At 38.7% G+C, this 27,719-nt stretch overlaps 1 protein-coding gene across 4 annotated transcripts in view; it reads right to left on the reverse strand.

Moving 5' to 3' along the window:
- Nucleotides 1-653: 653 nt before the first annotated feature.
- The window catches only part of ZNF81 (zinc finger protein 81), a 101,420-nt gene continuing 74,354 nt past the window's right edge, over nt 654-27,719 (reverse strand). For all 4 annotated transcript variants that reach the window (XM_061137416.1, XM_061137418.1, XM_061137415.1 and 1 more), the window contains one exon: nt 654-14,510. In XM_061137416.1, coding sequence (XP_060993399.1) covers nt 12,802-14,510 — 1,709 coding nt within the window. In that variant the 3' untranslated portion in view covers nt 654-12,801. The remainder of the gene's footprint in view (nt 14,511-27,719) is intronic.

Consider the following 27,719-nt stretch of genomic DNA (forward strand, 5'->3'; position numbering starts at 1 on the left):
AGGTCAGAAAGTGAAATAACCCATATAAATAACCCATATAAGTGCAGTGTGTATAAACCCACACACTGCTCTGTGGTGGGTCTGAGTCCAGCCGGAGAGGGTTCTTTCTACTATGGCCTTAGGTATCATGGTAGTACCACTAGGTCTGACTGACCTTGTAATTCATGGGGATCTTCTTGTGCAGTCCCCACAGTCAGGCCACCCGCTTCTCAGCTGCAGCAGGAACTCTCCACATCCCACGGGGACTTGGAAAGCAGATGAATCACAAGCAAGTGGCTGTGGACACAGGAAGGGGCAGAGGTCAGCAGAGAGGCCCAGCACCTGGAAGTATTTCATGCACCACCCAGCTTGGAATGATAAAATGGAGATGATGATAGTACTCACCTGGTACAGTGTTAGGCTGAGAAAAGGAGCTGAAGAAAGTAAAGCACTTAGCACAGTGCCAGCTCATAAGGGCAGAATGCTAACAGTTGTTATTTCTGTTAGCACATGTCTGTGTGCTAAGTCGCTTCAGCCGTGTCCAACTCTTTGGGACCCCATGGGCTGCAGTCTGCCAGGCTTCTCTGTCCATGGAATTCTCCAGGCAAAAATACTAAAGTGGATTGCCATTTCCTCCTCCAGGGGATCTTCCCCGCCCAGGGATCAAATCCAAGTCTCTTACATCTCCTGCATTGGCAGGCTGGTTCTTTACCACTAGCACCACCAGGGAGGCCCCCTTTCCTGGTGGCTCAGCATATTTCTATCCCTAACTAATCAGGATGCCCTAGAAAACCCATCACACCCCTCTAGTATGCTCAGAGCCTAGCTCCAAATGCTCTGCACCAGTCATGATGTAGCTACCGTCTTCATCCCTATGTCATAAATGAAGAAGCTGAGAAATGGTGAGGATAAGGACAAAGTGCTCAAGTTTACACGAACAACAAACGTTTGGTCTGTCCAAAGCTTGAACTTCTAAAAGGGAGGTGACCCGCCGCCAGCAAGCCAACAACTGCAAATAGCCGTCGCTTCGAAAGACACACACAAAAGGAAGCCCAAGTTTAGGTTGTGTTCTGGACCCACCCTTTTCACCTATAACGGGCCAAAAGAAGCCGTAGTGGGCGGGGCATGTGGGAAACCTCTACAAACACCCTGCCCTCCACATAGATGTCCCTCTGGAAGTACTTCAATTCTATTTTTCTGTCTTACTGCCAGTACCACTACTGGCATTGCTGCAACTTCTGTATTACTGTAGCATCACTGATTATGTCTCTCGTACCCCGTCCACCGCATAGACCACCCCACAAGGCCCGCACACCACAGAGATTTTGGAGGTAACTCACGCTTAACTGTTGTGTGAATGAAGAGTGAATATATATCTTGTTTAGTTAGTTCAACCTGAGCAGAGAGCCCAAATTTAGCATTTTTAGTCCCAAGAATGGATTAGCCACTGAGACTCCCATAACCTCAGTGTACCTGAGCACCGCCCTTATCGCCCTTCCAGGGCGAGACTGAGTGGAACCAGATTGACCGATGGAGAGATGGGAAGGGCCGTGTTTTACAGAATTAGATGGGATTGTGGAGAACTCTAGCATGCAAGCAGGGAGAGGAGGAAAAGAAACGGACCAGTGGACACTGTGAGGGCTGTGTATGGAGCCCATAGGGAGCATACCTTGTGCAGGAGAGGGGCTCAGTGGATTTCAAATGATGGTGGAGACGAGGGAGGCACAGGTGGAATACAAGGCAGGAGTGATGCGTAGAGTATGTGAAGGGATGGGGACATGGATGCAGGGCTATGTATATATAATGGTAAAGTATTTTCTCTGATCACAATGGAATTGGATTATAAATCATAACAATAGATGGGAATAGCAAAGTGTATTATAATCCAATACTACATTATGTATTGAGGTGAGGTGAGAGATCCCACATAGGCCATCAGGGTGTGTGATCAGTTTTGTCTGACTCTTTGCAGTCCCATGGACTGTAGCCCGCCAGGCTCCTCTTACCTGCCAGGCTCCTCTGTCCACAGAATATTACAGGCGAGAATACTGGAGTGGGTTGCCATTTCCTACTCCAAGGGATCTTCCCAACCCAGGGATTGAAACTGTTTTCTTATTAAGATCAAGACAAAGGCAAATATTTCCACTCTAGTCACTTCTATTCAACATTGTACTGCAGGTTCTAGCAAGTACAATAAGACAAGAAATAAATAAAATGGAAAGAAAGAAGCAAAACTACCATTTCTTACAGATGACATGATTGTCTATGTATAAATGCTTACAGGATCAAAAATAGCTACTAGAACTTATAAATGAGCTTTGCAAGGTTATAGGATACAAGATCAACATGCAAAAGTCAGTTGCATTTCTCTATCCTAGCAAATAACTATTGGAAACTTTAAAATAACTAATATCATTTAAAATAATATAGACATATGAAATACTTATGAAATTTGACAAAATGTGTAAAATTTGCATACTAAAAACTAGAAAACACTTCTGAGAGAAATGAAAGAAGACCTAAATAAATGGAAAGATATATCCTGTTCATGGATCTGAACACTCAGTATTATTAAAATGTCAACTATTTCCAAATAGATCCATAGATTTGATTCAATCCCAATCAAAACCCAATCAGGCTTTTTATAGTAACTGACAAGCTGATTCCAAAATTCATTTGGAAATATAAAAGACTCACATATGCCTAAACAATTGTGGAAAAGAGTAAAGTTGAAGAACTTATACTATTTGACTTCAAGACTTATTATAAAGCTACAGTAATCAGTGATGTTATGGTAATACAGAAGTTACAATGCCAATAGTGGTACTGGCAGTAAGACAGACAAACAGAAACACAGAACTGAAGTACTTCCAGAGGGACTTCCCTGGTGATCCAGTGGCTCAGACTCCACACTCCCAATGCAAGGGTACTGGGTTTGATCCACAGTCAGAGAACTAGCTCACACTTGCCACAACTAAGAGTTTGGATGCCACAACTAAAGATTCTGCATGCCACAACTAAGACCCGGTGCAGCCAAATAAATAAGAATTGAAGTATTTCCAGAAATACAAGCAATCAATTGATTTTAACACAAATGACAAGGTAATTCAATGGTGGGAGGATGACTTTTTTTTAAACAAATGGTTCTGGAACAACTGGACAGCCATATGCAAAACAAAATGAACCTAAATCCTTTCTTAAGACCATATACAAAATTAAATCAAAATGGATAGAACTACATGTAAGAACCAATATTATAAAATGTCTAGAAGAAAGCAAAGGATAAAATCTTAGTGACTTAGAAATTTGCAAAAATTTCTTAACAATGACTCAAAAAGCATGGACTATGAAAGAAAGTATAAATACATTGGACTTAACTAAAACTAAAAACTTTTACTCTTCTGTTATTCAAATAAAAAGGCAAACTTGGGAGCAAATATTTGCAAAATATATATCCAACAAAGGACTTACATCTAGGATATATAAAGAGCTCTTACAATTGGGCAAAATAAAAGATACATCAACCAAGATGATATAGATTGTAAATAAGCACAAGAAGCTCCATAGCATTATAGGAAAATGTAAGTTGAAACCACAGTGAGATACCATATCATTCTCACAAAAATGGCTAAAATTTAAAAGGAATAATTATACCTAGTGAGGGCAAAGATATGAAGCAAATTGAACACTTACATACTGCTGGTGGGAATGTAAAATGGTTTGCCACCTTGGAAAATAGTTTAGTAATTTCTTAAATAGCTAAATACACACTCAAAATATAACAAAACTATTCATTCCCAGGTATTCACACAAGAGAAATGAAAGCTATGTCCACACAAAGACTTGCATTCAAATGTTCGTATCACTTTTATTTGTAACAGCCAAAAACTAGAAACACCATGGATTTCTATCAACACATGAATGGATAAACAAATTTGGTATATCTATACAATGAAATACCACTTAGCAGTAAAAAGTAATTAATACAGACACATGTAACAACAAAAATGAATCACAAAATAATTATGCTGAAAGAAGCCAAACAAAACAAGGATACCTACAATATGATTCCATATATATAAAACTGTAGAAAATTCAAACTAATTTGTAATGAAAAACAGATCAGTGGTTGCCTGTGGATGGGGGGGGGGTGTAGGGAGGGAGAGATGGGTGTCAAAGGGTCATAAGGAAATTGTTAGGGGTAATGGATATATTCATCGTTTTTATTGTAGTGATGGTTTTAATGGTACATACATACGCCAAAACTCACCAAATTGTACACTTTTCCATTTACTATATGTTATTATACCTCAATAAAGTTGTAAAATATATTTTGGAGACAGTGAGAGAAATTTGAAAATGGACTGGATATGCAATATCATATTTGATATCATATGAGAACTAGATTGATAATGATAATCTATGTATGGGGGTGAATGTCCTTATTTTTAGGATATGGATGCTCAATTATTTGAGTATAATGTTGTAATGTCTGTAATTTGCCATCAGTTACTCAGGAAAAAATTTATGTATACACTGTTGAATCTAGATGAAAGTTATGTGTTAATTGTACTGTTCTTTTGATGTTTGTACATGATTGAAAACTGACATAATTAAAATGTAGGGAAAACACAATATTGTTATATTGATTTATTGCCCATCCTCTTAGGAAGAGAGCCATGATCTTTATTACCCTAGAATGTGAGTAAATCTCTGTGACTGTCTCCAGGGAGGGAGACATCGTCTATCTTCATTGTCCTGAAATGTAAATAAATCTGAGCACACTGGCTATTAATGCCTAGACATTAAGAAACATGAGATTCATGGAGAAGAGCCAACCATAAACAACCAAAAATAACAATGATATGAAATGAATGTAGAGCAGTATGAAATGGATGAAGATGACAAAGACACATTACATATGCATAACTGATGTCCATGAAGAAAAGACAGACCAGATTAAAAAGTTAAGCAAAACAATTCCCTGAAATAAAAGGCATGAATCATGATTGGAACAGCTGACTATAACCCAGTCAAAATCAGTTTACAAAAATCAAGACTAAGGCACACACTTCTAAAGATCCTTAACTTCAAGCATAAAAAAAGAATCACATGGCAGAAACATACAAGAAAAATAGCAGGTTAATCTAAGACTTCTCAATGGCACCACTCAATTTTAGAAGAGTGATGCTTACCAAGTTCTCAGGAAAAAAAAGTGTAACATTAACAATCAGGGTTCATTTGGGGAAGTGGATTAATTATGAGTATAATGAAATAAGGAATTTTAAAATATGAATTAGATCATGCACAATTGTGGGAGTAGCTGGGGAAGTAAAGGTATGGAAGGGGAAGCTGGAAGATTAGAGCAGTCACTAAACCAGTGTTTTTGAAACACTGGCATGGGTGGATAAGTCAGTGCTTGCAAGAAAATCTGAGAAGCCAGGCACATTCAGCTGCTTAAGTAAGACTGTGAAAGGGGAGCTGATGAAGAAGTCTATGAAGAGCTGTTGCCTTTGTGGGCTGCAGCCAGGCATTGACTGGCAGGCCGAAGGCCACTGTAGGTCAGCAGGGCTGGGAGACAAGTGAATGTTGCTCAGTCTTGTCTGACTTTTTGCCAGACCATGGACTATACTGGTCCATGAAGTTCTCCAGGCCAGAATACTGGAGTGGGTAGCCATTCCCTTCTCCAGGGAATCTTCCCAACCCAGGGATTGAACCTGGCGTCTTCTGCATTACAGGCAGATTCTTTACCAGCTGAGCTACCAGAGAAGCCCTGGCTGGGAGATAGAAACGGCTGAATACAGAGTGGAAGAGAGTGAAGAAATGTTAAGACCTAGGTATCTCTGCATTTGTCCTTCTCTGAATCTAATCTCAAACTTTTGGAGTAATGGTTGCTCCTTCATTTTGACCTCCCAAATCTCATGCAATTTCTACTTTTGGCTGACTCTAACTTGGAATCACAAAGGACTCTTGAAAACACATTTCTAAGTATAACCTAGACAACAATAGAGTAATGCAGCCCAATAGCCTAATATTTTTTTCTACTGGAAAAATTCTGTGGTCAAGTACCACCTGAATTCAGAAATCCCTTCAAATTTGCTCAGTTGTTTTCCTTAAATTCACTTCTAAATAACACCACAGGTAATAATGACCTCCTTGTCACAAAATCCAAGAACCAGTTTTCCATCCTCATGTGAATTGACCTTTAGTCTGGAAAGTTCCTCCACTGAAACCTTTCTTGGAAACACTCTGTTGTCTATGAGTCACTCTCTCATCTGGTATGTTTTCTTCTCTCTGGCTGCTCCTTCCCATTATCCTCTATACATGAATCTTTCTTGGCCTGGCCCTCAAACTGTGGTAACAAGCCTTGGTTCTTGGCCTGCTTTTCCTGTCCCTCTAAACATTTTCTTTAGGTAGTTGGAGACTAAGACACCACAGATAAAGCCCTCAAATCCTGCCCAATCATAGAGAATGGTAGGGGGACCTTGGCAGACTCAGGAAGTGGTGTCTATCTAGTATTCATCAAGAACTCCCCACGCTTTATATAGAAAAATGCATTAATTTATTGAGTAATTGTGTACCCCCAAAGATATGTTGAGGGGCTTCCCCAGTGGCTCAGCAGTAGATTCCACCTGCAATGCAGAAGAAGCAGGTTCGATCCCTGGGTCGGGATGATCCCCTGGAGGAGGAAATGGCAACCCACTCCAGTATTTTTGTCTGGAGAATCCTGTAGACAGAGGAGCCTGGTGGGCTACAGTCCATAGGGTACGCAAAGAGTTGGACACAACTGAAGTGACTTAGCAGTAGCAGCAGCAAATATATGTTGAAGTCCTAACTGCCAGTACCTCAGAATGTGAACTCACTTGATAATAGAGTCTTTACAGAAGTAATCAAGTTAAAATGAGGTCATTAGTGTGGGCCTAATCCAGTATGACTGTGTTCTTATAAAAAAGGGAAAGTTAGACACAGAGACAGACATGCAGAGGGAACACGACGTGGAGACACTCAGGAAGAAAATGGCTGTGTGCCTGGAGTGATGCATCCACAAGTCAAAGAATACTTGAGACTATCAGAAGCTAGGAGAGAAGCAGGAAACAATTCCTTCTCTAGTGCCTTCAGAGGAAGTGTGGCCCTGCTGACACCTTGATTTCAGACTTCTGGCCTCACAATACATTTCTGTTGAAGCCACTCAGTTTGTGGAACTATATTATAATAGCCCTAGGAAGTTTATACTCATCTCACGTTGAAACTATGAGATATGTACTACTGTGAATATCCTTTACAGCTGAATAAATCAGTACAGAGAGATTACTAACTTGCTTAAGGTCACAGAGCTAGTAACTGGTAGAGTCAGGATTGAAACCCTAGCCATTGGTTCCTGAGCCTATCTACACAGCCATTATGAAAACTGCCTCTTAATATTTTGAACAGCATTGTTAAGTTGAAAAAGGGGTGTATAAATAAATCTTAATATGCAAATAGTTGAATAAGTTATTGCATATCCACCCTGCAAACTATGATGCAATTATTCAAAAAAGTTATTATTCAGTAATAAAGCAAGCAGAGATAATTGTGTGACATGATCCCATATTCGAAAGTCAAAGAAGAAAACAATCCTTATATAGCTTCTGATTATAAGCATGTAACATATGTTTATCTATACATAATTTATATGAGCACAGATTAAAACATGAAAGCGTTCATAGTAGTTAATTAGTATTAGTTATCTGTTCTGGATAAATAGTGGAGGAAAGTCAGTAAATAATAAATGTATTAGGTAGCTTTTTCTGGGTAACAAGCCTCCCAAAACTTAGTGGCTTAAAACAATAAACATTTTAATCAATGATTCTGTGAGTTGTCTGGGATCAGTGGGGTCGATGGCAGACCTTTTCTAGTCTAAAAACAGATTGCCCTAAAATTCAGCAGCTTAAAACATTTACTCTCTTGTGGTTTCTGTGGGTCAGGAATTCAGGCAAGGCTCAGAAGTGTGCCTTTGGCTGAAGGTCTTTCATGAAGTTGCAGTCAAAGTGTCAGCTAAAGCTATGGTCATATTTGAAGACCAGATTGGGAGAATATGCTCCCAAACTCACTCACATGGGTCTTTCCATAGAGCTGCCTCATGCTTCCCCTAAGGTGAACCAACTGAGAGTGAGAGCATCCAAAATGGAAGCCCCAGTCTTTCTGTAACCTAATCTTGGAAGTGACATCCCATTACCTCTGCCTCATTCTATTCACTAGAACCAAGTCATTAACCTGGTGCAAACTCATCGGAACAGAATTATACAAAGGTGTAGATACCAGGAGGTGGGGATCATGATACAAGGTCGTCCCAGAGGCTGCTGACCACAGATGGCTTGACCATGGTTACATGGATAGAATGGCTTCATTCACATATCTTGCAGGTGAAATCTAGCCGGTTTAGGGTACTTCAATTGGGATGGCGCATCTCTGCTCCACTGCTGCTCCATAAGGTCTCTCATAGCATAACTCAGGCTTTTCCACACTTGGGCTCAGGATTTCAAAGAGCAGCAATAGTGGGCAAACCTCAATGTGCAAGTACTTCTCAAGCCTCTGCTAGTGTCATATTTGTTAATATCCCGTTGACCAAAGAAATGACCAAATCCAGTTTCAAGGGCTGGAGAAATGGACTCTACCTCTTGGGTAAAGTGGTAAAGTCATGTGGAAAGGGGGCATATATTCTGATAGTAGCGGCCAAAGGAGACCATCCAGACATCTGGATTCTGGCTAGAATGCAGACACTTGGAAAGAGCTTAGCTCCCATTCTTACAATTAGAAAAAATCCTGGTAATCTACAAAATCATAACTTTCCTTGAATTCATCAGGGAGCTAATGTCATAGGGGAACAAATTAGTTTGATATATAAGACAAATGCCTCAGAGAAGGCAGGAAGTTATCACTGGGTTATCTGTGGCAGAGCAGGAAAGAAGATGGGTCCACCACACCAGAAGTAAGAATTCAGCAAGAATCTTAAATACAGTTCTAAAAGTTGAGTGTGGGATAGTGTGAGGATATCAGAGCTCTGAGAGCTGGGGACATAGGCCCCCACTTGCAGGTTCTTCTCCATAGACCTCCACTGGTTGCTCATAAGAAACATTAGCGGTAGGGTGGGAGACTGGAGAAAGCCTCTCTCAGTGGTGTAGGCCTTTAGGGGCACAGCTGCTGATACAGAAATGGCCAAAGCCCTGATGGGACCCTACTCCCTCACAGAATAAAAACCTTAAGCCACTGGGTGAAGTGCAGCAAACCTTGTTGCCCCCAAGACATAGTTAAAGATCTACTGTAGCTAGAGGAAAGGAAAAGGAAAGGGCAGGAAACCTCCCTAGGTTCAGACCATTTAAAGCCTTCTATTAATACTAATGGGAAGGGCAGGATCACTGAAAAAGCTTCACCTTCCAAGATCTAGGGATATAGGGCCTGTCTAAGACGGAGGCTGGCCCCAGACAACTCCTGCCCTCCCACTTATCAGGTCACCAAGACCCAGGTAATAATAAAAGTCTGCTACTAAGGGAGAGGCAAGAGGTAGAGAGAGAGACTCTCCACGTGTAAGCACATTAAGAAAGGCCTAAAGGCAAGGGTGGTGCAGTAATACTGAGATAAATTATCTGGAAAATCAGTGCCTACTGGAAGCACTAGGTAACACTAGAGAAGTTTGAAGTCATTGATACATTGCAGGTAAAGAGAGCAATAACAACACCTGAACACCAGAACAAATCCTGACTAGCTGGCCTCAATTCCCCTATGCCAATGACCTATAAGGAAAGTAACATGTCTACTCCCAGGAATTAAATATTCACCTCAGTTTCTACTATCCTACATATAACATCTGGCATTCAGCCAAATATTACATGCAAAACAGCAAGAATAAACAATCCACTGTCAAGAGACAAAGCAATCAACAGATCCAGGTTTAGTTGATCTAGTTGCTGAAACTGTCAAACAAGGAGTTTAAAATAACAATGATTAGTATGTTAAAGAGGGTAGTGGAAAATGTAAACAACAGGTATGAACATGTGGGGAATTTCAGCAGAGATGAAAACTCTTTCAAATTCAAATGGACAATCTAGAAATAAAAAGAAAACATAACTGAGATAAAGACTGCCTTCAATAGGTTCATCAGTAGATCTAACAGAGCCAGGGTAGAGGTTAAAATCAGTGACCTTGAAGATAGGTTAATAGAAATTATCCCAACTGAAACACAAAGCAAAATAATGACTGAAAATAGGCATACATATAGGGATGGAAAATTGTAGTATTTTCTATCACAGTCTCTCTTCCGATAATAAATTATTTACATTATCACACCAGGCAAAATATATTCACCCCCATTCCAAGACCTCTAAGACTTCTATATCAGATTCAGATATGGTTGAGGTTCCTTGGGTGCAGATTCTCAGTTTTTTTAATCCAGAGACCTGTGAACTAAATGACAAGTTATATGACCACCTCCCAAACCCAACACACACATACTCACACACATGCATACACATAAATATAAATACAATAGTGAGATAGGGACAGGATAACTGTAACAGATACTTCCATTCAAAAAGGGAAGGAAAAAGAGGCATATATCAATCACTGTTCAATAATAATTCTGAAATCCCACAGAGCAAATACTGTCAGGTCTCTCTGCTCCAGGGGCAAAAAATGTTTCTTGTTGAAGTCATAGTTCTGCCTGGGAATGGCTTCCCAGTCCATTTTAGTACACTGTTCTTGGATCTTCTCTCTGAGACGGCCTTCTTTTCCCATAAGAAATGGCCCATGTTTGCAGCTGAGTAACTTTCACAGCTTGCTTCCTGTTCACAGAAGTTAAGAGAGGGGAGTCCATTTTTCACTTTGGACTTTTTCAGTCTTTTTAAGTCCAACCTGGAGGTAGTTTTGTTAGTAAAACTCTGTTAAAAATGTTGCAAGTTTTCTATGAATCTGGTTTGTATTTACTATATGTCCCAAACGCAACATCAACAATTTTTTTTAACATGGGCCCCTCTCTACTTTGAACAGTGAGTCAGGCTATTGGGACACTGTTGACAAGTTTTTAGGAGATGTTTAGCTTAGCTGACAGGGTCTCCCAAACACCAACTTAAAATATTTTACACATTTTATCAAAGGGTTTTAGAGCCACATCTATGATTTGATCTCTACTCTGGAGGTCACTTTTTCACCTTGAGAATATTTTGATGGCTGGAGAGACTGGAGATGTGAGGCAGTTATTTTCCAACTCAGCCAAGTCCTGTTTTTTTTGGGTGTTTCTTCTGAACTCTGATTGCAAATGGAACAGTTATTAACTTAGTTCATATTTTTCTTTCTGCATTTTATCATATGCAGCTAAAAGAAGCAAACAGATACTTCAACATTCTGTTGGAAATCTCTTTAGCCCGATCCACAAGTTCATTTGGTATATTCTCTATCTTTCCACAGAGTATGGTAGCTGTTTTGTTATCTTTTCCCTCATTAGACAACATGGACTGCCATCTTCTGCAGACTTTCTTAACAGTTTTCCTCATTGCTTTTCCAGTCTCCACCTGCTGCCCAGGCCCAAAGCTGATGCCACATGTTTTATATTTTGATACAACACCCCCAGTAGGTGTACACTTTTATGTATTACTCAGCATTTGCTGTGTAACAGACTACACCAAACTTAGTAGCTTAAAACAATAATCATTTTATCTCATAATTCTCCAGGTTGGTTGGGATGACTAGTGTGGCTCTTCTGGTGTGGCCTGGCATGGCTGGGGCTGGAGACTGAAGAAGGCCTTACTCCCACATCTGGCATTTGGTCTAAGGGGCTTCATCTGGGTTGGTTCATCTCTGTTCCACGTGGTTTCGCATCCCTTAGTAATCTGAGCTTCTTCACATGAAGGTCTCAAAATTCCAAAGAGCGGCAAGAAAGGGTAAGTCTCAAGGCAGGCTTTTCACACCTCTCCAGCATCTTCTTGAATCTCTTTGTTAATGTATATTGGCCCAAGCAATTCACATGGCCAAACTCAGAGTCAAGGAGTAGAGAGAGAGCTCTGCCTCTTAACAAGAGAAGCAACGGTAATATTACAAACAGGGGTGCATAAAAGGATGGGAGAGAGCTGTGGTTATTTTTGCATTGTACCACAATGAAGGAAGATAGAAATATGATGTCATGGAAATCAACATATATGACATGATTATATTTATGTGTTTGTGTAAAATTATATCAGCAGACGAGTGTATGTATAAAACCTTAATGAATTTAAAACTGTGGATTCACATGAGCAAAATATTCAGTAGCAAACATATTTGATAGACACAAATACATTAAATAAAAAAAAGAATTTCAACTCAATTATTCCTCCCATTGTGCAATGTGTTTTGCTACGAACAGATCTGAGAGCAGGTCTACACATCAAATATATTATTTTGTTGCCCTACCTTTCATTTTGTTGTCACTTTAAATTGCTTAATACAACACAATAAACATTACTGTCATTCATATAATTTTTCATAATCTATAAAGAATTTGGTAATAATTTGCCTTATAATACTTTCTACAGGAAGGCTTTTCCTAATATCTCAAACTGATAACATTTTCCCCAGTATGAATTCAATTATATTTTGTGAGGCTGTGCAAATATGGAAATTCCTCGTCATTCAATGCATTCTTAGAGGGTCTCTTCTGAATAATTTTTCTCATCTCAGGTGAAAGAGCCTGACAAATTCTTTTTATTATGCAATGCATTTAATATATGATCTGTCTTGGTTAAATTTTATAATACACACTTAGACCTGATTTCTGTGATAAGGCTTTCTCATTTTCAAGAAACAGGGTTACTTTCATGTATGAATATTGCGATGCATACTCAGAACTGATTTCTGAGTGAAGCCTTTTCCACAGTCACTACATTTATAGGGTTTATCTCCAGTATGAATTGTCTGGTGTTTATTGAAATTTGATCTGTCTGTGAAAGCTTTCCCACATTCTGCACATATATACGGTTTCTCTCCTGTGTGAATTCGCTGATGTACTTTGAGGTGTGGTTTCTTTGAGAAGGATTTGTCACAGTCAGAACATTTATAAGGCTTCTCTGTAGTATGGATTCTCTGATGTGTAAGTAACTCTGACTTCTGGATAAAGGCCCTCCCACAATCAGCACAAACAAAGGGTTTCTCTCTAGTATGAATAGTCTGGTGTTTATTGAAATTTGACCTATCCGTGAAGGCTTTCCCACATTCAGCACATATATAAGACTTCTCTCCAGTGTGAGATTTCTGGTGAGTATTCAGATTTGACCTGTTGGTAAAGGCCTTACCACAGTCAGTGCATATGTAGGGTTTCTCTCCTGTGTGAATTCGCTTATGCATCTGGAGTTGTGACTTAGAAGGGAAAGATTTCCCACAGTCATTGCATTCATAAGGCTTCTCTCCAGTATGAATTCTTTGATGTGCAATCAAGTGTGCCTTTTGGATGAAGGCCTGACCACATTCGGTACATATGTAGGATCTCTCTCCTGAGTGAATTCTCTGATGCATTCTGAGTGTTGATTTTTGGGTAAAGGCTTTCCCACACTCACTGCACTTATGGTGTCTCTCTCCAGTATGAATTTTCTGATGTACATTTAGGGCTGAGTTCAGGGAGAAGCCTTTCCCACATTCACTGCATTCATAAAGCTTTTCTCCAGTATGGGTTGTCTGATGCCTTAGGAGAGATGACACTTGGAAAAATGATTTTCCACATTCATGACATTTATAGGGTTTTTCTCTAGTATGAATTTTCTCATGCATAATTAATTCTGAATTCTGGATGAATGCCTTTCCACACTCAGAACATATATATAGCTTTTCATCTCTATGAACTCTCAAATAAATACTGAGTAGTGGCTTCTGTGTAAAAACATTTACACATTTCCTAAGTTCATGAGGTTTATCCATAGTATGAATTCTCTGAGGTGCAAAGAGTTGTGACCTCTGGGTGAAGATCTTCCCAAGTTCAGTACACATATTTGCTTTCTCCCCAACAGGAAACTTCAGATTGTGACGGAGTGCTTGTTTGAAGCCGAGGACTTTTCCACACTGATTGCTGTCACAGAATTTCACTCCAGTATGTGTATTTTCATGGTTAGTATAAGAAGAGCTCTGGGTGAAAACTTGACTGTGTCCAATAATTTTATCAAAGTTCTTTGTTGCATTGCTTTCACTATGAATATGTACATCTAAATTATGCTTTAAATTCTTCCCAAATGAGTTACATTTATGGGGTCTTTTCTGTGAAGGAATACAATTTGGGCCTGGATGAATAAATTTTCCACTGTTTTTATATTCATAATCCCACTCTGTATTCAATATTTTCTTATTGGTGAAAGCAGCATGACTCAGAGGTTTGTTCTGCTTTTCCTGGTAGCTTTTTATCTGTTCAGCATCTTGCCATAGTACTTCTAAAATGGAATACAATGAATCATCTTTTGCATCTTCACCTTCCATTTCACCATGAAATGAAACTTTTCCAGAAATTCTTTTTTGTAAGGTTTTAATCCCAAACTTTCCATCTAAAAAGAGAAAAAAAGTAAAATGACACAAAGAATACATAGCAGAAGATTAAGAGGTACACTTAGGTTAATCCAAATTGGTCACAGAGAAACCAGTAAATCTGATGATGATGAAGATGACAATCATGACAATAACAGAAAATAAATAAGTAGCACTTATTACGTGCAAAGCTCTTATATTATTTGGTGGTACAGGCATTGTTCTACAAAATATATACACATGAACTCATTTAGTCCTTTCAAAAGTCTTATGAAGTATCTTATACACCACTGTAGATAAGGAAAGTGAAGTTCAGAATAATTACACATATATTCAGTATTGGAGATTGGAGTTCAACATAAGCAATCTAGCTCTGTTTTGGCAGGGGATGTCAAGTAAGGTGGACTGAAGATTAAACAGAGAAGGGTTTTAAGGGGAAACATCTGTGGAGAGCCTAGGCTTGAATGGGTTAACTCCGAGTCTAAGTCCTCATTAGCTTTCCATTCTAAATCCTCACTAATCTCACTGCTTCTTGCTTATCACCATCAATATCAAATTAATGTGATAAAAATAGTTAACTTTGCTAAGAGAGTAGATCCTACAAGTTCTCATCACAAAGAAAATCTTTTCCTTTTCATTTTTGTATCTATATAATACGATGTTAACTAAACTTACTGTGGCAATCATTTCACAATATATGTATGTCAAGTTATTATGCTGTACACCTTAAACTTATACAATGCTATATGTCAATTATACCTCAATAAAACTAAAAAATTAATTTATTCATGTCTATAGGAAAAATACTGTGGTCATAGCCATTTTGACCTATACAAACAATAAATGGATGCCTATACTCCAACTCTCCATCCAAGTGTAACTGTTTCCTTGGAAATAAAATTAAATATATTTAATAAGAAGTACAAAATGAAAAGCCATCTGTGGTAGAATGAAAGCTGACCACTACAATCTGTTTCACCATTCTTTTGCATTAATGGATTAGTAACCAGGAATATGGCTGCCCAGTCATATGACATTTCTCAGCCTCCTTTGAAAATTGTGACCAGGTGACAATGTTCTTCACAGAATATGAGAGAAAACGTTGGGTGCCACCTTCAAACCAAAGCATTGAAACAGTAGGCATATTTTCTCTATACCTTTTACCTTCATGCTTACTAAAACCTGGATTTGACAGCAACATGGATTCAAACATGCAGATGCCACAAAAATTCAAGAGATGGTGGAGCTGAGTAATGGATTCATGAATAAGCAGAAGCAGCTAGGTTTTCCAATGGCCTGTGATATTAGAGACTTTATATGTAAGAAATAAAATTCTATACTTAAGTCATTATATCTAATGCTGTCTTTATTACTGTGAATTAACACTGTGTGAATTAACACAATTAATACACTATTCTTGCCAAGAGTGAATCACAGATTTTCCATTACCAATACAGTTCATGAGACATATTATATTCTCAATAATAACTGAAAAATGGAAGAACTGTACACTATCTCATCAGCAAGAGTTTTTAGATATTTAGAATGCTCTGAGTCATCAAATCCAGTTTTCCCCTGTTAGTCAGTTAGATACTGTACTCTCAATATATGTCCAGTCCAAAAATCTCATCCTCTTATTCTTAAGTTGCATTGTATTCTCATATATTTGGCTTTAATTTATTTGGAAGTTACTAACCCCTGGATTCCCAGGCTAGATTTCAGACGTGGTTTTACTTTTCACTTTATTAAACACTTAAATGTATATAAAATGTCTAAGTTGTAAATAAAACATAACTTCTAAACCATTGCTGTATTGGACAACAGTTAGATCACAGTACCAATATTCATCATAAACATTTGCTTCTGCAGTGAAAAGCTTCCTGAGCCCTTTACTGAGCCCACAGATTCAGTGAACCGTACAGAAATGGAGAGTCATCTGTTTAGAAAGAGCTGAGCATGCAAGCTAGCATTCTCACTGCCACTCAATAAAATGGCTCACAAAAGTCCAGTTTATTCTCAAATAAAAGGAAAGGTTAATATCCTCTTCCTCCACTCCTGCTTTTATCTTTTGTGTCATTTAAAAATATTTGTGTGCTTAATTAAATGGTTTTGCTGTTGCTGTTCAGTCGTTAGATTGTGCCCGACTCTTTGTAACTCCATGGACCATAGCACATCAAGCTCCTCTGTGTTCCACTATCTTCCAGAGTTTCCTCAAATTCATGTCCGTTGAGGCAGTGATGCTGTCTAACCATCTCATCCTCTGCTGCCCACTTCTCCTCTTGCCTTCAATCTTTTCCAGCATCAGGGTCTTTTCCAATGAGTTGGCTCTTCACATCAGGTGGCCAAAGTATTGGAGCTCCAGCTTCAGCAACACTCCTTCCAATGAATATTCAGGACTGATTTCCTTTAGGATTGACTGGTTGATCTCCTTGCAGTCCAGGGGATGCTCAAGAGTCTTCTCTAGCATAATTCAAAAGCCTTAATTCTTCAATGCTCAGCCTTCTTTATGTTCCAACTCTCACATCCATACATGACTACTGGACCATAGCTTTGACTATATGAACCTTTGTCAGCAAAATAATGTCTCTCTGTTTTAATACTCTGCCTAGGTTTGTCATAGGTTTTCTTCTAAGGAGCAAGTGTCCTTTAATTTTGTGGCTGCAGTCACCATCCACAGTGATTTTGAATATCAAGAAAATAAAATCTGTCACTGTTTCTAATTTTTCCCCTTCTATTTGCCATGAAGTGATGGGACCAGATGTCATGCTCTTAGTTTTTTTTTTTTTAATGCTGAGTTTCAAGTCAGCTTTTTCACTCTCCTCTTTCACATTCACCAAGAGGCTCTTTAGTTCCTCTTCACCATCTGCCATTAGAGTGGTATCATCTGCATATCTGAGATTGTTGATATTTCTCCCAGCAATCTTGATTCCAACTTGTGGTTCTTCCAGGTTGGCATTTTGCATAATGTACTCTACATATAAGTTAGATAAACATGGTGAAAATATACAGCCTTGTTACACTCCTTTCCTAATTTTGAACCAGTTCATTGTCCCATGTCTGGTTTTAACCATTGCTTCTTGACCTACACACAGGTCTCTCAAGAGACAAGTAAGGTGGTCTGGTATTCCCATCTCTTTAAGAATTTTCCACAGTTTGTTGTGATCCATAGTCAATGGCTTTAGTGCAGTCAATGAAGCAGATGTTTTTCTGGAATTCCCTTGCTTTCTCTATGATCCAACGAATGTTGGTAATTTGAACTCTGGTTCCTCTGCCTCTTTGAAACCCAGCTTGTACATCTGGAAGTTCTCGATTCATGTACTGTTGAAGCCTAGCTTGAAGGATTTTGAACATAACCTTGCTAGCATGTGAAATGAGTACAACTGTACAGTGGTTTGAACATTCTTTGGCATTGCCCTTTTTTGGGATTGGAATGAAAACACCTTTTCCAGTCCTGTGGCCAATGCTGAATTTCCCAAGTTTGCTGACATATTGAGTGCAGCACTTTAACAGCATCATGTTTTTGACAATTATGATAATGCTGATACGAACATTCCTGTACATTTATTTTAGTGGATGTATGTGCTCAGTTTAGTTCAGTTTAGTCGCTCAGTCATGTCCGACTCTTTGCAGTCCCATGGACTGCAGCATGCCAGGCCTCCCTGTCCATCACCAACTCCCGGAGCTTACTCAAACTCATGTCCATCGAGTCAGTGATGCCATCAAACCATCTCATCCTCTGCTGTCCCCTTCTCTGCCCACTTTCAATCTTTCCTAGCATCAGGGTCTTTTCCAGTGAGTCAGTTCTTCATATCAGGTGGCCAAAGTATTGGAGTTTCAGCTTCAGCATCAGTCCTTCCAATGAATATTCAGGACTGATTTCCTTTAGGATTGACTGGTTTGATCTCCTTGCAATCCAAGGGACTTACAAGAGTCTTCTCCAATACCACAGTTCAAAAAGATCAATTCTTTGATGCTCAGCTTTCTTTATAGTCCAACACTCACATCCTTACATGACTACTGGAAAAACCATAGGGTTGACTAGACAGAGCTCTGTTGGCAAAGTAATGTCTCTGCCTTTTTTTTTTTTTTTTTGTCTTGTTTTATTTTGTTCTCCACTTCTTTTTTTTTTTCATTTATTTTTATTAGTTGGAGGCTAATTACTTTACAATATTGTAGTGGTTTTTGTCATACATTGACATGAATCAGCCATGGATTTACATGTATTCCCCATCCCGATCCCCCCTCCCACCTCCCTCTCTACCCGATCCCTCTGGGTCTTCCCAGTGCACCAGGCCCGAGCACTTGTCTCGTGCATCCAACCTGGGCTGGTGATCTGTTTCACCCTAGATAAAATACATGTTTCAATGCTGTTCTCTCGAAACATCCAACCCTCGCCTTCTCCCACAGAGTCCAAAAGTCTGTTCTGTACATCTGGAGCCCATTATACAGAGTGAAGTAAGCCAGAAAGATAAAAACCATTACAGTATACTAACACATATATATGGAATTTAGAAAGATGGTAATGATAACCCTATATGCAAAACAGAAAAAGAGATACAGATGTACAGAACAGACTATGTCTCTGCTTTTTAATACACTGTCTAGGTTGGTCACAGCTTTTCTTCCAAGGAGCAAACGTCTTTTAATTTTACGGCTGCAGTCACCATCTGCAGTGATTCTGGAGCCCCAAAAAATAGTCTCTCACTGTTTCCATTGTTTCCCCATCTATTTGCCATGAAGTGATGGGACCGGATGCCATGATCTTAGTTTTTTAAATGTTGAGTTTTAATCAAACTTTTTCACTCTCCTCTTTCACTTTCATCAAGAGGGTCTTTAGTTCTTTTTCACTTTCTGCCATAAGGGTGGTGTCATCTGCATATCTGAGGTTATTGATATTTCTCCTGGCAATCTTGATTCCAGCTTGTGCTTCATCCAGCCTGGCATTTCACATGATGTATTCTACATATAAGTTAAATAAGCAGGGTGACAATATACAACCTTGACATATTCCTTTCCTGATTTGGATCCAGTCTGTTGTTCCATGTCCAGTTCTAACTGGTGCTTCTTGACCTGCATACAGATTTCTCAGGAGGCAAGTAAGGTGATCTGGTATTCCTATCTCTTTAAGAATTTTCCACGGTTGTTGTGATCCACACAGTCAAAGGCTTTGGGATAGTCAACAAAGCAGATGTTTTTTTCTGGAACTCGCTTGCTTTTTCAATGATCTAGTGGATGTTGGCAATTTGATCTCTAGTTCCTCTGCCTTTTCTAAATCCACCTTGAACATCTGGAAGTTCATGGTTCACATACTGTTGAAGCCTAGCTCGAAGGATTTTGAGCATTACTTTGCTAGTGTGTGAGATGAGTGCAATTGTGCAGTAGTTTGAACATTCTTTGGCATTGCCTTTCTTTGGGATTGGAATGAAGCTGACCTTTTCCAGTCCTGTGGCCACTGCTGAGTTTTCCAAATTTGTTGACATATTGAGTGCAGCACTTTCACAGCATCATCTTTTAGGATCTGAAATAGTTGAACTGGAATTCCATTGCCTCCAGTAGCTTTGTTCGTAGCGATGCCTCCTAAGGCCCACTTGACTTTGCATTCCAGGATGTCTGGCTCTAGGTGAGTGATCACACCATCATGGTTATTTGGGTCATGAAGATCTTTTTTTGTATAGTTCTTCTGTGTATTCTTGCCACCTCTTCTTAATGTCTTTTGCTTCTGTTAGGTCCATACCACTTCTCTTAAATAAATGCCTAGAAGTGACATTCCTGAGATACAGAATAGCTATACATTAGCATTAGTACGTACTGCAAGTTTCCCAAATTGACTGAAAGAATTTACATTACTACCATCAATGCATATAAATTCCAGTTGCTCCAAAATCTTGATAACACTTGATATTGTCAGTCTTTTACATTTTAGCCATTGTTCTGTTTTATTTATGTGTGTAGGGTTGTCTGATTGTGGTTTTAACTTACATTCCCCTGATTAATAATGATGTTCAACCTTTTCATATACACAACTATCATGCAGATACCTCTTTCTAAAAGTACCTGTTCAAGTCTTTTACCCATGTCTTTTTCTACTGGGTTGTCTGCCTTTTTCTTTTTGATTTCTACAAGTTCTTTATATATTCTGAATGTAAGTCATTTCTCAAATCTAGGTAGTGTAAATATCTTCTCCCAGTTTGTGGCTTGCCTATTCACTTTCTTAATGATATCTTTTGGAGAAGAATATATTTTTTTTTACTCTAATATAGTTCAACTTACTATGAAATGAGATAGAAAATGTTATTTTTTTGTTTTTGTTGTTATCCAAAAGAACTTCCCTGGTGGTCCAGTGGTTAAGAATCCACCTTTAAATTCAGGGGGCATGGGTTTGATCCCTGAATAGGGAACTAAGATTCCAATTCCACATTCAAGATCCCAATTCCATAAACCACGGGGCAACTTACAGAAAGCCAACACACCACAACTAGAGAAAGCCCACATGCCACAGCCCAAAGACCCAGCACAGCCCAAAAATTTTTTAAAAGTACTCTTAATAAAAAATAACTTGTACAATACTGGGATTCTTTAAATGACAGGAAGGATTCACCAATGAGGAGAGGTTTTAAATTCGAGGTTAAAGTTCTTTAATGGATAAAAAGATTGCTAAAACTTCTCTGTTTTTGACATTTCTTGTAATTTTTGTTTTTCTAGGACTGTGTCCATTTCATCTCAGTTATCAAATTTGTTAGCATAAAGTTGGTCGTGATATTTTCTTAATATTCAGTGGTGCAATTACCCCTGGTCACCAGAAACAGGTGCTCCAGGGGTATCCCCTGTGTGGCCTGCATGTACCCACCTACGGTGGTTGGGCCATAATTGGTGTGAGCATGCTGGTGGATGGATTGGCCCCCTGGAGCAGGAGCCACTTTTCAGGGGGCACTAGGGCCAGACAAGGCAGCTCACTGGGTGCAGTGTGATATGTCTTCAGAGGAATACTGGATGCATGGTATTAGTGAGGCTGGTGGAGAGTGGAGAGTGACAGAAATGGTACCTGCCAGCACCAGGCCAGCTAGGTAGAAGGAGAGTGAAAAAATGGTGCCCACTAGCACTTCTGTCCCTAGAGAAAGTTTCACCAGATCCTTGCCCCTCTGGCACATGCTCTAAAACTAGTCAATGAATCTCATTCTCATATAGCCCAGGCACTTCCAAGCTGCTGCCTTTGGGACTCAGAGAGAGAAAGTCTGTATGTGAGCTCATCAAGAGTAAAATCTTAGTTTCTGACAGTCATCCAGCTCTCCCAGATGTAAGTGCCACTGGTTTTCAAAGCCAGATGTTGTAGGGATTCATTTTCCTAGGGCAGGTATTCTGGGCTGAGAGGTCCAACATGGGATTCGAACCCCTTGCTCTTCAAGGGGGACCTCTGCAGTTATGATATCCCTCTTGCTTGCAGGCTGTCACACTGGGTGTGTGGGTTCTGAATAGACTGTGTCTCTGCCCCTCCTACATATCTCAATGTGGACTTTTCTTTATATCCTTAGATGTGGAAAATTTGTTCTGCTAGTCTTCATGTCATTTTCAGAGACAGTTGTTCTCTATGTAGTTATAGTTTAGGTGTGTTCATAGGAAGAGAAAGTGTTAGTCACTCAGTCGTGTCTGCTCTTTACAACCCCATGTACTGTAGCCCATGGAATTCTCCAGGCAAGGATACTGGAGTGGGTAGTCATTCCCTTCTCCAGGGATTTTCCACACCCAGGGATCGAACCAGGGTCTCCTGCATTGCAAACAGATGGGGAAAAATGGCAGATTTTATTTTCTTGGGCTCCAAAATCACTGAGGATTGGTGACTGCAGCCATGAAATTAAAAGACACACACTCCTTGGAAGAAAAGCTATGACAAACCTAGACAGCATATTAAAAAGCAGAGACATCACTTTGCTGACAAGGTCTGCATAGTCAAAGCATGGTTTTTCCAGTAGTCATGTATGGATGTGAGAACTGGCCCATAAAGAAGGCTGAGTGCTGAAGAATTGATGGTGCTGGAGAAGGTGCTTGAGAATTCCTTGGACTGCAAGGAGAGCAAACCAATCCTAAAGGAAATCCTAAAGGAAATCAACCCTGAATATTCATTGGAAGGACTGATGCTAAAGCTGAAGCGCCAATACTATGGCCACCTGATGTGAAGAGCTGACTCACTGGAAAAGACCACCTGATGCTGGGAAAGATTGAAGACAGGAGGAGAAGGGGACAGGGAAGTCTGGTGTGCTGCAGTCCATGGGGTTGCAAAGAGTCGAACACGACTTAGTGACTGAACAACAAATGGGAAGAGATGAGCTCAGGATTTTCTCTTGATCTAAAGCAATAAATTTCTATCTGGGTGGTACTTCATCCCACACGTTCTGATGTGTCATACTTTCACTATCATTCTGCTCAAAATATTTCCTAATTCTATTATGGATTTTTCTTTGACTTATGGGCTATTTGTATATATGTTGCTTACTTTCAAAACATTCAGGTATGTTCTAATTATCTCTCTGTTCAGAGATTTGATTTATTTCAATAGTAATTACAGAACATATAATGCATTGATTCCAACCCTTTGAAATTTGTTGCCATTAGTTTTATGTCCCAAAATATGGTCTATTTTTGTTAGTGGGCCACATGCACTTGAAAAGAATGTGTATTCTACAGTTGTGGGATGTAGAGAACTATGTATGTCAATTAGGTCATACTGGTATATCATGTTCAAATCTTTACAGATTCTTTTGTCTGTAAACAGACAAAAATCAATTACTGAGATAGGAATGTCAAAGTCTCCGATTATGAATATGTATTCCGTTTTTCCTTCTGTTAAATAAATAAATAAGTATTTAAATAAGTAAAATGATAATACAGGAATATTATGAGACAATTAAATGTTAAATATTGACCACTTAGATAAAATGCACAAACTTCCTGAAAGAAAAATTATCAAAGCAAGAAGAAATACGAATATCCCTAGATCTAGTAAAGAAACTGAATTTGAAATGATAGTCCCATAAAGAAAACTTGAGACCCAGATGAGTTCACTGGTAAATTTGTTACTAAAACTTTCCCATCAAGAAAATTTGAGGGCTGATCGTTTCACTGGTGAATTTCATGAAACAGTAAAAAAGAAGTAAAAATCTTCCACAAACTATTTCAGATAATAGAGAAGGGAACACTTCACAACTCATTTCTTTATGGCCATCATAACCCTAATACCCAAACCCGACAAAGATACTGCAAAAAAAGAGAAAACTACAAACCAATATCACCCATGAAAAGTGCAAATATTTTTTTAAATATCAGTAAATGGAATCCAACAATATAATAATAAGGATAATAAATCATAATCAACTAGTATTTATCTCAAAAATGTAAGGTAAATTTAAAATTATTTATTGAAATAAAAAATTTCAATTGTTTATTTATTGAAATAAAAAATAAATACACATATTAACAAAATAAAAGCAAATAACTCATATGATCGCTCTAATAAGATGAAGAAAAAGCACTTGATAAAATCCAACAAATAACCATAATAAGGAAAAAACCTCTTAAAAATTCTAGGATTAGAAAGGAACTTACATAGCCTGATAAAGGGCAGCTTCAAAAAGTTACAGCTAACATCATACTTAATGGTACATTTTTTTGCCTCAAATATCAGAACAAGGCAAGCATGTCCACGCTCACCACTTCTATTCAACATTGAGCTAAATAAAGGTCTTTGACTGTGAAATAAGGAAAGGAAAAGAAATAAAAGCATGAGATTAGAAAGGAAGAAGTAGAAGTGCCCTTAAAGTGATGATTACTTACATGAAAAACCCCAAGGAATCTACAAGAGAATTAATAGGTGGATTTAGAAATGACTGCTAGTGCAGGAGACACAGGTTCACTCCCATAAGGAACTAAGATCCCACAAGCCATGGGGCAATGAAGCCTGTGTGCCACAACTACTGAGCCTGCACCCTAGAGCACACGACTTGCAACTACTGAGCCCACACACTGTAACTACTGAAGCCCGAACACTCTAGAGCCTGTGCGCCACAACAAAAGAAGCGACAGCTACAAGAAGCCTGTGAGTAGCAACGAAGACCCCACACAGCCAAAAGTAAATAAATAAATTAATGCCTCAGGATATAAAGTCAATGTACAAAAATAAATCTCTAGCAATTTATACTAGCAATAAATAATCTGAAAACATTTTAAAATGCTATTTATAATAGTATCAAAAACATTAAATGCCTAGGGGTAAATTTAATGAAGGATACATAAAACTTTTATATGAAAATTATAAAACATTGCTGAAAGAAATCAAAGATCTAAATATATGTAGAAAGTTGCTATATTCACAGATTAGAAGGCTCAATATTGTTAAGATGTCAATTCTCTTAAAACTGATCTTAGAATTAATGCCAAACCAAATCCCAGCAAGTTTTTTTCCAAAAAATTAAAAACTGATTATAAAATTTATATGGAAATGCAAATGACCTAGAAGAGTCAAAGTAATTTTTTTAAAAAGTCAACCTGGAGAACTTACTCTACCTGACTGCAAGACTCATTATAAAAGCTATAGTAATAAAGTATGGTGGAGGACAAGGAAGCTTGACGTGCTGCAGTCTGTGGGGTAGCAAAGAGTTGGATATGACTGAGTGAATGAACAACAACAATTAAAATAGGGGTCTGCCAAAAGGACAGTGTGTTACCTATATTTTCTTATTTTCTGTATTCTTGATGCTCTAGCATCTGACGCCTAGCTGATCCTGGAGAGACTGCCTCTCCCAGACCTAGTTATTTCCTAGAGACAGCAAGTGACTTCCCTGTAAGTATACCTACTATATGCAAACCAACAAATCCAGAGCCCATATCCCCAACTATCTCCTTTTTCAAGATCTCACAGGTTGAGCCACTAGACCCCTGCCCTAATCACCTCAGGCTGGGTACCAGGCAACTAAGGATAGTCTCTACACTACACCCCAGAGTCCACTGAAATTACTCAAACTAGCTAACTCTAAACCTTTCCAGCCTGCTTATTCTACCTCACCCATCCTTTCCTATGAAAATCATAATAAAGGCTGTTGCCCATGCTTTTCCCCTACAACTTCTACCTCCTGATTGACTTTAGTGCTCCCTGGTGTGACTCTGCATGGTGTGGTATGCCTTTTCCTCTTGGAAGCTGTTACAAACTATTTTCAATGGCAGCTGTCTCCAGATATGTTGGCCTCACCATACCTGAATAATAATAAAACCTTCATTTTAAAATAGAAATGGCTCAGCGGTAAAGAATCTGCCTCCCAGTGCAGGAGACACAAGAAACGTGAGTTCAACCCCTGGGTCAAAAAGATCTCCTAGAGGAGGAAATGGCAACCCACTCCAGTATTCTTGCTTGGAAAACGCCATGGGCAGAGGAGCCTGGCAGGCTACAGTCTATGGGGTCACAAAGAGTGAGACATGGCTGAGTACAAGCACGAGTTGAGCTGAGTTGAACAGCTCAATTAAACAGAACAGAAAGTCCAGAAATAGGTTCACATATGTGAAATCAATTGATTTTTAATAACTGTGCCTAGGAAATTCAGTGGGAAAAAAGTCTCCTCAACAAATGGTTCTGGAACAACTGAATATCGTATTGAAAAAAATGAACATCAACCCTTACATTAAACACAAAAATGGATCATAGACCTAAACTTAAAAAGCTAAAATGATAAACTGTATAGAAGAAAATATGAGAATATCTTTGTGACCTTGCAATGTTGTTCAGTCGCTCAGTCGTGTTAGACTTTGAGACCCCAGGGACTGCAGCACGCCAGGCTTCCCTGTCCTTTACCATCTCCTGGAGCTTCCTCAAATTCATGTCCATGGAGTGAGTGATGCCATCCAACCATCTTGTCCTCTGTCATCCCCTTCTCCTCCTGCCTTCAATCTTTCCCAATATCAGGGTCTTTCCTAATGAGTCAGCTCTTCACATCAGGTGGCCAAAGTATTGGAGCTTCAGCTTCAGCATCAGTCCTTCCAATGAATATATAGGATTGATTTCTTTTAGTATTGACTGGTTTGATCTCCTTGCAGTCCAAGGGACTCTCAAGAGTCTTCTTCAACATCACAGTTCAAAAGCATCATGGCACTCAGCCTTCTTTATGGTCCAACTCTCAAATCCATACATAATTACTGGAAAAACCATAGCTTTGAGTATATGGACCTTTGTTGGCAAAATAATGTCTCTGCTTTTTAATATGCTGTCTAGGTTTGTCATAGCTTTTCTTCCAAGGAGCAAAGACCTTGCAGTAGGCAAAGATTTATTAAATAGATGATAAAAAATACTAAAACCTTTTTTAAAGATGATAAATTAGACTCTATAAAAATTAAAATTTTTTTCCTTTGATAGGCACCAGTAAGAATAAAACTGTAAGGTACAGATTGCAACAAAATATTGGCAGTACATATATCTGGCTTAGAACTTGTATCGAGCAAATATAAAAAACTCTTATACCTCAATAAGAAGAAGACACACAACCACCCCCCCCCACCAAATGGGAAAGATATTTCAATAGACACTTCACAAAAAATGTACAAATGATAATAAGCACATGAAGATACTTAACATTATTACTCATCAGAGAAATGCTGCTTACATTCATAAGATACCATTACATATCCATTCTAATTGCAAAGTTTAAAGAGACTGATGATAACAAGTATAGGCAAGGATTTGGGGCAATAGAATTTCTCATGTATTGCTGTTGGGAATGTAAAGCCATTTTGGAAGACAGTTCGGCAATTCTATGAAATTATAAGAAAGGTAAGCAAACATTGATTATAATATAAGAGCAACGCTAACCCTAGGCATTTACCCAAGAAAAATGTAAACATATGTTCACACAAAGACAAATCAGAATGTTTACTGCAACTTTAGTCCTAATAACCAAATAATGACCACTTGTCATTAACAGGCATAGAGATAAAAAAATTATAATGGAACAGTATTCACTATTTAAAAGGAACTATTTAATAGTCATACCATGGAATAGTATCCACTATTTAAAAGAAAGAAACTAGTGATATACTCAATAACATGAATGAATTGCAAAATCATTATGCTGAACAAATAAAGCCAGACCCAAAAAGGTACATATGGAATGATTCCATTTATATGCAACACTAATAAAGGCAAATCTAGTCTATAGTGACAAAAAGTAACTCAGTGGTTGCCTGGGGCCGAAGTG

This window comes from Dama dama, chromosome X (genome assembly GCF_033118175.1).
Source record: "Dama dama isolate Ldn47 chromosome X, ASM3311817v1, whole genome shotgun sequence".
Taxonomy (NCBI): domain Eukaryota; kingdom Metazoa; phylum Chordata; class Mammalia; order Artiodactyla; family Cervidae; genus Dama; species Dama dama.